At 38.7% G+C, this 14,009-nt stretch overlaps 1 protein-coding gene across 1 annotated transcript; it reads left to right on the top strand.

Moving 5' to 3' along the window:
• The first annotated feature begins 830 nt into the window (after window positions 1-830).
• On the top strand, window positions 831-13,951 carry LOC139530216 (troponin I, fast skeletal muscle-like). Its single transcript, XM_071326423.1, has 7 exons — window positions 831-928; window positions 6,490-6,516; window positions 7,013-7,055; window positions 7,234-7,362; window positions 7,523-7,612; window positions 13,007-13,183; window positions 13,317-13,951. The coding sequence occupies exons 2-7, from the start codon at window positions 6,509-6,511 to the stop codon at window positions 13,410-13,412; spliced, it is 543 nt and encodes a 180-aa protein (XP_071182524.1). The 5' UTR covers window positions 831-928; window positions 6,490-6,508; the 3' UTR covers window positions 13,413-13,951.
• The last annotated feature ends 58 nt before the right edge of the window (window positions 13,952-14,009 follow it).

The following is a 14,009-nucleotide window of genomic DNA, read 5'->3' as shown; positions in this document are numbered from 1 at the left end:
TGTCGTGAGTGGACAAAACCGTGTCACACCTCCAACTTGTTTATTGATCAAAACCCAGCCCTTTTGCACCACCTTCAGCTATTGCACTCATGGTAATGGCTGTGAAAATAGCCAAAATATTTGACATACACCCAGACCTATAGTGCTACTGTGAGCGCCTAGATTTACCATTGCATTAGGTTTGTTAAAATAGAGCGCTCAATGTGAGAACTGATTACAAATGTTAGTATTTAGGTAGTGCTGATGAATGTTTCCAAGTAGCCCTCAATATGTTTCCAAGGTTAATTCTTACATCCATAATGAAAACTTGAGTTTGTAGCAAAATAAATATCCATAAATCATCCTTGAAATCCTTGTCTATCTTACTTTTCTTTCAGTAAGAGATCCGAAAGTGACAGAACTGTCATCAGGTCCTTTGGGCGCCTCAGGAAGCACGGACATCAATCCCAGACACATGACGCCTCCGAGGTATGACCAGTTTAATAGTTTGTCATCCTTTTACAATATACAACATGGATGCCAGACAGTTGCACGTCTGGTGTTCTGAACATACTGCATGTGTGTGAATTACAGCATTCTCTATTACTGTTGATGTGAGTGGCCTTTAAAGTTCTACCCCTCTCTGCTTCTTATGGGTGATGGCATATGCTAAATAAAAGATAATGAAATAAGAACAACAATCTTGAAGGACGAGTTATTTATAATGGAGACGCTGGGGAGGGGAGCGAACAGGGAAACACTGTACTGTATTTCATGACCTTGTCAGCCCATTGGTTTGGTCTGTAATCCGCTTCCATAAAGAGAATTTAGGATTATAGAGAGTGATCAGAGAATGCAATATATACCTTCTTAACACTTGAGCTGCCTGCAGTCAGTCAGTCAGTTGGACATCCCTTAACAAGCCTGTGCTGCTCTCCTCAGTTCCAAGGTGAGAACCATCAAGTCTGTCTCTGTTCTGTACTTCTATCTAGTTAGACACTATCCAGAGGAAAGAAGAATCATTTAGAGATTTTGATTTTCGGAGAAACTTAATTACTATATAGCAGCATGACGTCTTTGCGCCAACTTATTCATGAGTACTTGTAGTATTATAGTGATATGCCTATTACAGATTTAATGTAATTACCTAGCTGTTGGTTGAGAAAAAGATTTTAGCATGTGAAATGCATTTGAATTTGTGAAATGTATGAGAATTGTATTGTGCATTGGAATTGTATTTGAATGCGATTACTCATTTTTTAATTGGCTATTAACATTGGCTATAAATTAAGGTTTTTGGATCGTTGCTTCACATGGTAATGCTCTCTGTCTATTACATTTTATTCCTATTTAAACAAATGTAATGTCTTTCACTAATACATATTTTCATAGTCGGCTGGATTGCAATAAAATGATCCATGTTTAAATGACTCAAATGTAAATGATAAAATATTGACATCAGTGTTTTAAAGTGCACACATACATTTCTTAATTACTTGGTTTATTTCAACACATTTGACATTTCAGTTGTTTTGTACAGTATTTCTTGATTTATGTTGTTGATGGATCTTAATGTGTAACATTTCAATAGTAGTATTTGCATAAAGAAAAGTTTCTCAGGTACCAGTAGTGTATTAAATATGTTTTAGTGAGCAGACATCAACTGTATAATTGTCCACGGGGTGGTAAATGATTGATATATGGACTGATGATTTGACATGCTGAAAGGGTACACCACCACAAGACATGGATCTGAAAGTGATCTACAAATGTTTTCCTTCCTGTCAACATATTTTGGACATAACTAAACAGCCTGTTACAACATCGTAGACATCTCTGATACATCACCTAATTCGCCATCTGAACATACACTGAGTGTACAAAACATTAGGAACACTTTCCTAATATTGAGTTTGCACCCACTTTTGCCTTCAGAACAGCCTCAATTTGTTGGGGGATGGACTTTACAAGCGTTCCACAGGGATGTTGGCCCAAGTTGACTTCAATGATTCCCACAGTTGTATCAAGTTGGCTGGATGTCCTTTGGGTGGTGGACCATTTTTGATATACACAGGGAATTGTTGAGTATGAAAAACCCAGCAGTGGTGCAGTTCTTGACACACTCAAACCGGTGCACCTGGCACCTACCACACCCCTTTCAAAAGCACTTAAATAGTTTGGCTTGCCCATTCACCCTCTGAATGGCACACACACACAATCCATGTCTCAAAAATCCTTCTTTAACTTGTCTCCACTCCATCTCCACTGATTGAAGTGGATTTAACAAGTGACATCAATAAGGGATCATAACTTTCACTTGGATTCACCTGGTCAGTCTGTCATGGAAAGAACAGGTGTTCCTAATGTTTAGTACACCCAGTGTATAACCTAATTCACAGTATTTGCTCCACTACATTTTCGGAGCCGCAAAAATGTCCTGCGTTTTGATTTTCGATATGACTAAAGCACTTGAGTTACTGTACTGGAGTTCATGGGCATAGTGAGGATATGTCTTTGTTAATAGATGAGCTCATACCACGGCAAGTTGAACAGCTGACATGTCAGCACCCAAGAGTTGCTGTATTGTAAATACCTCTATGCCTGTGTCATTGAGCTTATTGAAGCTGGAGTTATACTATTCCAATTTTAAAAGTACTGTGCAGCTCTCTGAAGTACCCACTCTTCTGCAGGTCTGAAATGTACTGTCTAGGACTGGAGTTTTTGAGAACTCTACTCCTTTTAAATATCATTATGAGACATTCATGGCTTTGGTTTATTACACAGTAAACTAATCTGAATTTGAATCTGAACAATAATTACCCTCGAAAGAAAAAGAGAGATGCTTATAACATCTATTCAGTGTATGTAATCATGAAGAGTGGAGACAGTTGAGGTAGTGCACTGAACAGACCTGATAGAGCAGAAGCAGTTATTTTTGGCCTAACGTGGCCTAACGTCTTGGTCATCTAAGGGATGTTCTAGAAGGCACCACCAGCTGTCGTGTTGGCTTACTGTGACCTCTCGGAGACAAGTCTGCCATAAAGTAGAGCCACTTAAGACAAGATCTAGGACCAATTTAGATCTCCTCCACTCAACTCAAGATAACGTTCCCATCTCCGGGGACACCCTGAGCCCAGACCAAAGATTGTGTCGGCTGAGTTTAAGGGATTCGGAATGTATTCTAATTACTTGTCTCCATTACAAACCCAAGCAAAGACGTCCATTGTCAATGCTGGCTGCATGGCCCCTGTTGGAAGTATAGGAGAGTGGGGACAATTATAAGAAGGGACAGACTCAATAACACTAATTAGAAACAATCTAGAGAGCTGTTATTCGATGTGCTTGAAAAAAGTGAAACTGTTTTGTATTGACCTGTCTAACATTCTCAATTTACCTAAACCTACAGTACCAGTCAAACTTTGGACACACCTACTCATTCCAGGGCTTTTCTTCATGCTTACTATTTTCTACATTGTAGAATAATAGTGAAGACATCAAAACTATGAAATAACACATATGGAAACAGAAAGTAACCGTAAGTGTTTAGCGAATTAAAATATATTTTAGATTCTTCAAAGTAGCCACTCTTTTTCCTTGACGACATCTTTGCACACTCTTGGTAATCTCTCATCCAGCTTCATGAGATAGTCACCTGGAATTAATTTCAATTAACAGGTGTGCCTTGGAATGTCTTTCCTTCTTAATGCGTTTGAGCCAATCAGTTGTTTATGACAAGATAGGGGTGGTATACAGAAGACAGCCCTATTTGGTAAAAGACCAAGTCCATATTATGGGAAGAACAGCTCAAATAAGCAAAGTGAAACGTAGCCACCCTTTGCCTTGATGACAGCTTTGCACACTCTTGGCATTCTCTCAACCAGCTTCATGAGGAATGCATTTCCAGCAGTCTTGAATGAGTTCCCACATATGCTGAACACATGTTGGCTGCATTTCCTTCACTCTGTGGTCCAACTCATCCCAAACCATCTCAATTGGGTTGAGGTCAGGTGATTGTGGAGGCCAGGTCATCTGATGCAGCACTCGATCACTCTCCTTCTTGGTCAAATAGCCCTTACACAGCCTGAAGGGGTGTTTTGGGTCATTTTCCTGTTGATAAATAAATGATAGTCCCACTAAGCTCAAACCAGATGGGATGGCGTATCACTGCAGAATGCTGTGGTAGACATGCTGGTTAAATGTGCCTTGAATTCTAAATAAATTACTGACAGTGTCACCAGCAAAGTGACACGGTGAGAACTACACATGCGGAGATCGTCCGTTCACCGACTCCGCTGCGTCTCACAAAGACACGGCGGTTGGAACCAAAAATATCAAATCTCAAATTTAGACCAATGGACAGATGATTTCCACCGGTCTAATCTCTATTGCTTGTGTTTCTTGGCCCAAGCAAGTCTCTTCTTCTTATTGGTTGGTGTCCTTTAGTTGTGGTTTCTTTAAAGCAATTCGACCATGAAGGCCTGATTCGCACTGTCGTCTCTGAACAGTTGATGTTGAGATGTGTCTGTTACTTGAACTCCATGAAGCATTTATTTGGGCTGCAATCTGATGTGCAATTAACTCTAATGAACTTATCCTCTGCAGCAGAGGTAACTGGGTCTTCCTTTCCTGTGGCGGTCCTCATGAGAGCCAGTTTCACCATAGCGCTTGATGGTTTTTGCGACTGCACTTGAAGAAACGTTCAACGTTCTTGAAATGTTCCGGATTGACTGACCTTCATGTCCTAAAGTAATGATGGACTGTCGTTTCTCTTTGCTTGTTTCAAATCAAATCAAACTTTATTTGTCACATGCGCCGAATAAAAGAAGTGTAGACCTTACCGTGAAATGGTTACTTTCAGGCCCTTAACCAACAATGCAGTTCAAGAAGAGTTAATAAACTCTTAAAAATATTTACCAAATAAATTAAAGTAAAAAAATATAAAAAGTAACACAATAATATAACAATAATGAGGCTACATACAGGGGGTACCGGTACCTGGTCAGTGTGAGGAGGTACAGGTTAGAGGTAATTTGTACATGTAGGAAGGGGTGAAGTGACAATGCATAGATAATAACAGCGAGTAGCAGCAGTGTACAAAACAAATGGAGGGGGTCAATGTAATAGTCCAGTGACCATTTGATTAATTGTTCAGCAGTCTTATGGCTTGGGGGTAGAAGCTGTTAAGGAGCATCTTGGCACTCCGGTACCGCTTGCCGTGCTGTAGCAGAGAAAACAGTCCCTCGTCACGACTGTCTTGGTGTGTTTGGACCATGATAGATCATTGGTGATGTGGACACCAAGGAACTTGAAACACTTGACCTGCTCTACTACAGCACCGTTGATGTTAAAATGGGACTGTTCGGCCCGCCTTTTCCTGTAGTCCACGATCTGCTCCTTCGTCTTGCTCACATTGAGGGAGAGGTTGTTGTCCTGGCACCACACTGCCAGTTCTCTGACCTCCTCCCTATAGGCTGTCTCATCGTAGTTGGTGATCAGGCCTACCAGTGTTGTGTAATCAGCAAACTTAATTATGGTGTTGGAGTCGTGTTTGACCACGCCGTCATAGGTGAACAGGGTGTACAGGAGGGGACTAAGTACACACCCCTGAGAGGCCCCAGTGTTGAGGATCAGCGTGGCAGACATGTTGTTGCCTACCCTTTCCACCTGAGGGCAGCCTATCAGGAAGTCCAGGATCCAGTTGTAGAGGGAGGTGTTTAGTCCCATGGTCCTTAGCTTAGTGATGAGCTTCGTGGGCGCTATGGTGTTGAACGCTAAGCTGTAGTCAATGAACAGCATTCTCGCATAGGTGTTCATTTTGTACAGGTGGGAAAGGGAAGTGTGGAGTGCGATTGAGATTGCGTCATCTGTTGCCATAATATGAACTTTGTCTTTTACCAAATAGGGCTATCTTCAGTATACCACCCCTACATTGTAGGGGCAGCAGGTAGCCTAGTGGTTAGAGTGTTGGACTATTAACCGAAAGGTTGCAAGATCAAATCCCCGAGCTGACAAGGTAAATATCTGTCATTCTGCCCCTGAACAAGGCAGTTAACCCACTGTTACTAGGCCGTCATTGAAAATAAGAATTTGTTCTTAACTGACTTGCCTAGCTAAATAGAGGTAAAATAAATTGTCACAATACAACTGATTGGCTCAACTGCATTAAGAAATTCCACAAATTAACTTTTAAGAAGGCACACCTGCTAATTGAAATGTTTCCAGGTGCCTACCTCATGAAGCTGGTTGAGAGAATGCCAAGAGTGTGCAAAGCTGTCATCAAGGCAAAGGGTGGCTACTTTGAAGAATATAAAATATATTTTGATTTGTTTAACATTTTTTGGTTACTACATGATTCCATATGTGTTTTTTCATAGTTTCGATGTCTTCACTTTTATTCTACAATGTAGAAAATAGTAGAAATGAAGAACAACCCTGGAATAAGTATGTGTGTCCAAAGCTGTTATAAGTACACATTTCATGATTATTATTGTTTTTCATTTTTTGGAATAGAAGACACCAAACACTTAAGATGGCTGAGTAAGTATATGCCAATTCATTTGCATGTTGTGTTTCAAAGGGGTCTTTCACTCATTTTTACATGGCCTTATTTTCACTCTCTCTGGGCTTGTAGTTGATCCCCCAAACCATTGTTTTATATCTTATTTCTTACAGAGAAAATTGGTTGTCACATTTTGCTGAGTAATCAATTGCCTTTGACTACAATACATTATGAAAATGTGTCTAAAGCATGATGGAAAACGCTCCAAAACATTCCAAACCAACTCATATTAAATCAGAATCCCATTCTGAATTGTCTCTGCACCAAATAAATAAAAGGTGTCCACTGTGCCATAAATCCATGTTTGAATGATGCTGTTTATAGCAAAAACAAAAATATGCAAGTATGAAAGTATGGACAGTGAAACACTTAAAACAAAAATTGTGCAGAGACATCATTCAGAATTGGATTATGATATAATATGAGTTGGTTTGTAGTGTTACTAAACCTGACTTTCTCTCCTTTGTCCAATAGCAAGAAAGGCAATGTGTCCTCAAGCCGTAAGCATACTCTGAAGGTAAGGAATCCCACTCAGCCCTTCCTTTAATGCTTTGTTTTTTATGTAATAAAAACGTAAATAATGTATAAAAATATTAATAAAAGACACTTTTTTATAAAATAGTAAATCAAAGGGAGATATTGGTCAATCGTCTTATCAACTGTCAAAATATAGGTTGTCATAAATTTGTCTTCAGAGTTGTATGCTGGCAGTTGCTAAGGATTTGCTCGAAGCTGAAGCATTAGAGAAAGTTAAAGAGAGGGAGAGATACATGGACGAGAACTGCCCTCCTCTGGAGATTCCCCACTCCAAGGATGATTTGGTGGTATGATATTCAGATATTCACAGATATTATGAAAACATATCATACCTGCTTGATACAGTGTGCTGTATGAGTTGTGCTTCTATCAGGTTCAGCTGTACCGAGGAAGTTAAGGTATTATATGCTGGTGGTAACATTTTTCTTTGTTTAATTCTTTCATTAGGACCTTTGCACAAAGATGTACGACAAAATTAATGTGATTGATGAGGAGAGATACAACTTAGAATACAAAGCAGTCATGGTTTGCAATGAGGTAAGCAACCCTCTTTTAATTGATTTATGTTTCAATATAAATAAATTTACAGTGCCTTCAGAAAGTATTCACACCGCAACAAACATTTTAACAGATTAAAATGGATTTAATTGTCATTTTTCGGTCTATCTACAGAAAATACACTAATGTCAAAGTGGAAGAAAAATTCTAACATAAAAAACATTACAAATAAAAATAAAACACACTAATATATAATTAACATAAGTATACACACATTAGAATCACCTTTGGCAGCAATTACAGCTGTGAGTCTTTCTTTGTAAGTCTCTGAGAGTTTGGCAAACCTGGATTGTACAATATCAGCACATTATTCTTTTTTTTTAATTCTTCAAGCTGTATCAAGTTGGTTGTTGATCATTGCTAGACAACCATTTTCAAGTCTTGCCATTTTAAGTCAAAACTGTTACAAGGCCACTCAGGAACATTCAATGTTGTCTTAGTAAGCAACTCCAGTGTTAATTTGGCCTTGTGTTTTAGCTTATTGTCTTGCTGAAAAGTGAATTTGTCTCCCAGTGTCTGTTGGAAAGGAGACTGAACCAGGTTTTCCTCTAGCATTTTGCCTCTGGTTAGCTCTTTTCCATTTATTTTTATGTAAAAAAAAACTCCTTAGTCCTTGCCAATGACAAGCATGATGCAGCCACCACCATGCTTGAAAATATGAAGAGTGGTACTCAATGAGATGTTATGTTGGATTTGCCCCAAACGTAACATTTTGTATTAAGAGCATGAAGTTCATTTCTCTGCCACATTTTTTGCAGTTTTACTTTAGTGCCTTGTTGCAAACATGATGCATGTTTTGGAATATTTTTTATTCTGTACAGATTTCTTTCTTTTCACTCTGACATTTAGGTTAGTATTGTGGAGTAACTACAATGTTGTTGATCCATTCTCAGTTTTCTCATCACAGCCATTAAAATTGGTAGCTGTTTTAAAGTCACCATTGGCCTCATGGTGAAATCCCTGAGCGCTGTCCTTCCTCTCCATCAACTGAGTTAGGAAGGGCGCCTGTGTCTTTGTAGTGACTGGGTGTATTGATACACCATCCAAAGTGTAATTAAAAACTTCACCATGCTCAAAGGGATATTCAATGTCTGTCTTTCTGTTGTTTTTTTTTTACCCATCTACCCGTGATGTAGTCATTGCGTGCTAGGAATATGGGACCAAATGCTGAACCTTTGAGTACTTAATTTATAAGAATCTTTAGGGTAGTCAATAATTTTGTCCCCTAACTTTTTGAGAAAAAAACGATATTAATCGTTAAACAATATCTCTTTCTCTGAGCAATTGTATTACTATAAAACAATATAATTTCCTTTTTTTTGTTGCATAAAATTTAGCTCAAATTTTTTATTATATATTTTATACAGTCATTATTGCTCATCTTTATCAAGGGTGTCAATAATTTTGAACCTCACTGTGTGGTAGATAGAACAGTGCCTTCAGAAAGTATTCACACCGATTGACTTTTTCCACATTTGTTGTGTTACAGCCTGAATTGTACATTTATATGATTTAGATTTGTTTGTCACTGACCCACAAACAATACCCCATTATTTCAAAGTGGAATTATGATATTTCTAAATGTGTACAAATTAATAAAACATGGAAAGGTGAAATGTCTTACAGTATGTCAATAAGTATTCAATCCCTTTGTTATAGCAAGCCTAAGAAAGTTCAGGTGTAAAAACATGCTTAACAAGTCACATAAATTGTATGGGCACACTCACTGCGCAATAATAGTGTTTGAAATAATTTTTTTGAATGACTACATCATTTCTGTACCCCACATATACAGATAATTGTAAGGTCCCTCAGTCGAGCAGTGAATTTCAAACACAGATTCAACCACAAAGACCAGGGAGGGTTTCTCACGTTTGGGACCGTACAATCTTGTTGGATGCATTTCAAGTTCGTTTTCATAGTGTTTCAGATTATTTTGTGCCAAATAGAAATGAATGTTAAATAATGTATCCTGTCATTTCGGAGTCACCTTTATTGTAAATAACAATATATGTTTCTAAACACTGCTACGTTAATGTGGATGCTTCCATGGTTACGGAAATTCCTGGATGAATTGTTACTGGTAATAGGGAGAGGTTAGCATGTCTTGGGAATATGATCTTTGACCCACCTTACTCACTCATCATTTTTCACGATTCATTCAGGATTATCCGTAATCATTGTAGCATCCACATTAATCTAGAAATGTTGAGATACATATTCTATTCTTATTTACAATAAAGTATTTGTGTATATACAGTACCAGTCAAAAGTTTGGACACACCTACTCATTCCAGGGTTTTTCTTTTTTTAAACTATTTTCTACATTTTATAATAATAGTGAAGACATCAAAACTATGAAATAACACATATGGAATCATGTAGTAACCAAAAAAGTGTTAAACATATCTAAATATATTTGAGATTCTTCAAAGTAGCCACCCTTTGCCTGGATGGCTACTTTGCTACTAAATCTGCCGTTTCCAGCTACAATAGTCATTTACAACGTTAAGAATGTCTACAATGTATTTCTGATCAATTTGATGTTATTTTAATGGACAGAAAACAAGGACATTTCTAAGTGACCCAAACTTTTGAACGGTAGTGTATATACACTGCTCAAAAAAATAAAGGGAACACTTAAACAACACAATGTAACTCCAAGTCAATCACACTTCTGTGAAATCAAACTGTCCACTTAGGAAGCAACACTGATTGACAATACATTTCACATGCTGTTGTGCAAATGGAATAGACAAAAGGTGGAAATTATAGGCAATTAGCAAGACACCCCCCAATAAAGGACTGGTTCTGCAGGTGGTGACCACAGACCACTTCTCAGTTCCTATGCTTCCTGGCTGATGTTTTGGTCACTTGACTTTGTTGTCCTTAATCCATTTTGCCACAATTTTGGAAGTATGCTTGGGGTCACTGTCCCTTTGGTAGACCCATTTGCGACCAAGCTTTAACTTCCTGACTGATGTCTTGAGATGTTGCTTCAATATATCCACATCATTTTCCTGCCTCATGATGCCATCTATTTTGTGAAGTGCACAAGTCCCTCCTGCAGCAAAGCACGGCCACAACATGATGCTGCCACCCCCTTGCTTCACGGTTGGGCTGGTGTTCTTCAGCTTGCAAGCCTCCCCCTTTTTCCTCCAAACATAACGATAGTCATTATGGCCAAACAATTCTATTTTGTTTCATCAGACCAGAGGACATTTCTCCAAAAAGTACTATCTTTGTCCCATTGTGCATTTGCAAACCATAGTCTGGCTTTTTTTATAGCAGTTTTGGAGCAGTGGCTTCTTCCTTGCTGAGCGGCCTTTCAGGTTATGTCGATATAGGACTCGCTTTACTGTGGATATAGATACTTTTGTACCTGTGGATATAGATACTGTTTCCCCCAGCTTCTTCACAAGGTCCTTTGCTGTTGTTCTGGGATTGATTTGCACTTTTTGCACCAAAGTACGTTCATCTCTAGGAGACAGAACGCGTCTCCTTCCTGAGCAGTATGACGGCTGCGTGGTCCCATGGTGTTTATACTTGTGTACTATTGTTTGTACAGATGAACATGGTACCTTCAGGCGTTTGGAAATTGCTCCCAAGGATGAACCAGACTTGTGGAGGTCTACAATTCTTTTTCTGAGGTCTTGGCTGATTTCTTTTGATTTTCCCATGATGTCAAGCAAAGAGGCACTGAGTTTTGAAGGTAGGCCTTGGAATACATCCACAGGTACAACTCCAATTGACTCAAATGATGTCAATTAGCCTTTCAGAAGCTTCTAAAGCCATGACATCATTTTCTGGGATTTTCCAAGCTGTTTAAAGGCACAGTCAACTTAGTGTATGTAAACTTCTGACCCACTGGAATTGTGATACAGTGAATTATAAGTGAAATAATCTGTCTGTAAACAATTGTTGGAAAAATGACTTGTGTCATGCACAAAGTAGATGTCCTAACCGACCAGCCAAAACTATAGTTTGTTAGCAAGACATTTGTGGAGTGGTTGAAAAACGAGTTTTAATGACTCCAAATTAAGTGTATGTAAACTTCCGACTTCAACTGTGTATATATATATATATTGAGTCTACAAAATATTAGGAAAACCTTCCTAATATTGCATCCCCTTTTGCCATCAGAACAGTCTCAATTCGTCGGGGTATGGACTCTACAAGGTGTCGAAAGCGTTCCACAGGGATGCTGGCTGATGTTGACTCCAATGCTTCCCACAGTTGTATCAAGTTGGGTGGATGTCCTTTGGGTGTTGGACCATTCTTGATACACATGGGAAACTGTTAAGCATGAAAAACCCGGCAGCGTTGCAGTTCTTACTCAAACCGGAGCGCCTGGCATCAACTACCATAGCCCGTTCAAAGGCACTTAAATATTTTGTCTCTCAAGGCTTGTCTCTCAAGGCTTAAAAATCCTTCTTTGTCCTGTCTCCTCCCCTTCATATACACTGAATGAATGTACTGTATATACTGTAATTACAGTAACAGTCAAAAGTTTGGACACACCTACTCATTCAAGGTTTTTTCTTTATTTTGACTATTTTCTACATTGTATAATAATATTGAGGACATCAAAACCATGAAATAACACATGGAATCATGTAGTAATACAAAAAAGTGTTAAACAAATCTAATTATATTTTAGATTCTTCTAAGTAGCCACCCTTAGCCTAGGCAAGTCAGTTAAGAACAAATTCTTATCTTCAATGATGGCCTAGGAACAGTGGGTTAACTGCCTTGTTAAGGGGCAGAACAACAGATTTGTACCTTGTCAGCTCAGGGATTTGATCATGCAACCTTTCAGTTACTAGTCCAATGCTCCAACCACCAGCCTTGATGACAACTTTGCACACGCTTGGCATTCTCTCAACCAGCTTCACCTGGAATGCTTTTCCAACATTTTTGAAGGAGTTCTCACATATGCTGAGCACTTGTTGGCTGCTTTTCCTTCACTCTGTGGGCCAACTCATCCCAAACCATCTTAATTGAGTTGAGGTCGGGTGATTGTGGAGGCCAGGTCATCTTATGCAGAACTCCATCTCTTTCCTTCTTGGTCAAATAGCCCTTACACAGCCTGGAGGTGTGTTGGGTCATTGTCCTGTTGAAAAACAAATGATAGTTGCACTAAGCTCCAACCAGATGGGATGGCGTATCACTGCAGAAAGCAAGACAAGACAAAGGGTGGCTACTTTGAAGAATCTGAAATATAAAATATATTGGTTACTACATGATTCCATATGTGTTATTTCATAGTTTTGATGTCTTCACTATTATGCTGCAATCCAAACTTTGTATATGTTTCCTCCGTTGAGCCCTCCTGAATCACTGATTTTCCTGTATAAAAATTACACCCACCAGGTTATAGACCTAAACATAAAAATCGTTGACATGAGGGGCAAGTTCAAGAAGCCAGCCCTGAAGAAAGTACGTATGTCTGCTGATGCTATGCTCCAGGCTCTGCTGGGCTCCAAGCACAAGGTGACCATGGATCTGAGATCCAACCTGAAACAAGTGAAGAAAGACGAGAAGAAAGAGGTGAGTATCTGTCCTTTAGGCTAACACAATATATTACAGAGATATTGCATAGGGAGACATTGTCAATGTTGAATGCACTTTAGGCCTTAATATTCCACCCTTCGATGTCTTCTCACCCTTTCTATCATCACAGGATAAGGATTTGCGTGACGTTGGTGACTGGCGTAAGAATATTGACGACAAGGCTGGCATGGACGGCAGGAAGAAGATGTTTCAGGGAGATTCTTAGATCATTGGGATGTGTTTGTGTGATGTGGCTGACTACTGTCCTGTAATGTCTAGCTGTCAACCACATACTGATATTCATTACAACTAATATCAGAACTATGTAATACATCTTTGTTTCTTTTGAAGACAGAAAGAAACAGAAACAAGATGTGTGTAATTGTTTGACAGTTGGTTTACTGTAGTAGAGGTAAAGGTGGACAACTTTTCTAATAAATTGCCTTTAAAGGAAATCTTTCTTAGTTTGTGTTATTTATATTTTGTCATGCTGATACACTAAGAGAACTAAAATGCTATATCTCGGAACCACTATCCTGTACTATTACCGTATAGGGTGTTTTAGAGATTTTGTATGTATTTTAAGAGCTTGAAAAATTGGGCACAGCTTTTTTCTGTTGCATTCTGTACCCGTTTCTACTTTGAGGTCGTTGTAGCTTTTTTCCCATAGAGATCCTGCTATTCTGCATATGCTAATTCCTAATTATGTTTGTTTTTTTACCACTAGGGCAACTGAAAATAAGGTGAGTTTCTTTATTCGTTTTTCTTTTTCTTTGCATCACAAAGTTATCAAGTATATTATTAGTCCATTGTTGAATTGTTT

The sequence above is a fragment of the Salvelinus alpinus genome, chromosome 9, assembly GCF_045679555.1.
Source record: "Salvelinus alpinus chromosome 9, SLU_Salpinus.1, whole genome shotgun sequence".
Taxonomy (NCBI): domain Eukaryota; kingdom Metazoa; phylum Chordata; class Actinopteri; order Salmoniformes; family Salmonidae; genus Salvelinus; species Salvelinus alpinus.
Note: the sequence above shows the minus strand (reverse complement) of the source record. Positions and strands in the feature narration are given on the sequence as shown.

Excerpts from the sequence above, each read along its gene's own strand:
- LOC139530216 (XM_071326423.1), top strand. Across the intron at positions 7,056-7,233 it reads GCCGTAAGCATACTCTGAAG|AGTTGTATGCTGGCAGTTGC; the intron begins GTAAGGAATCCC and ends ATTTGTCTTCAG. Across the intron at positions 7,613-13,006 it reads CAGTCATGGTTTGCAATGAG|GTTATAGACCTAAACATAAA; the intron begins GTAAGCAACCCT and ends TACACCCACCAG.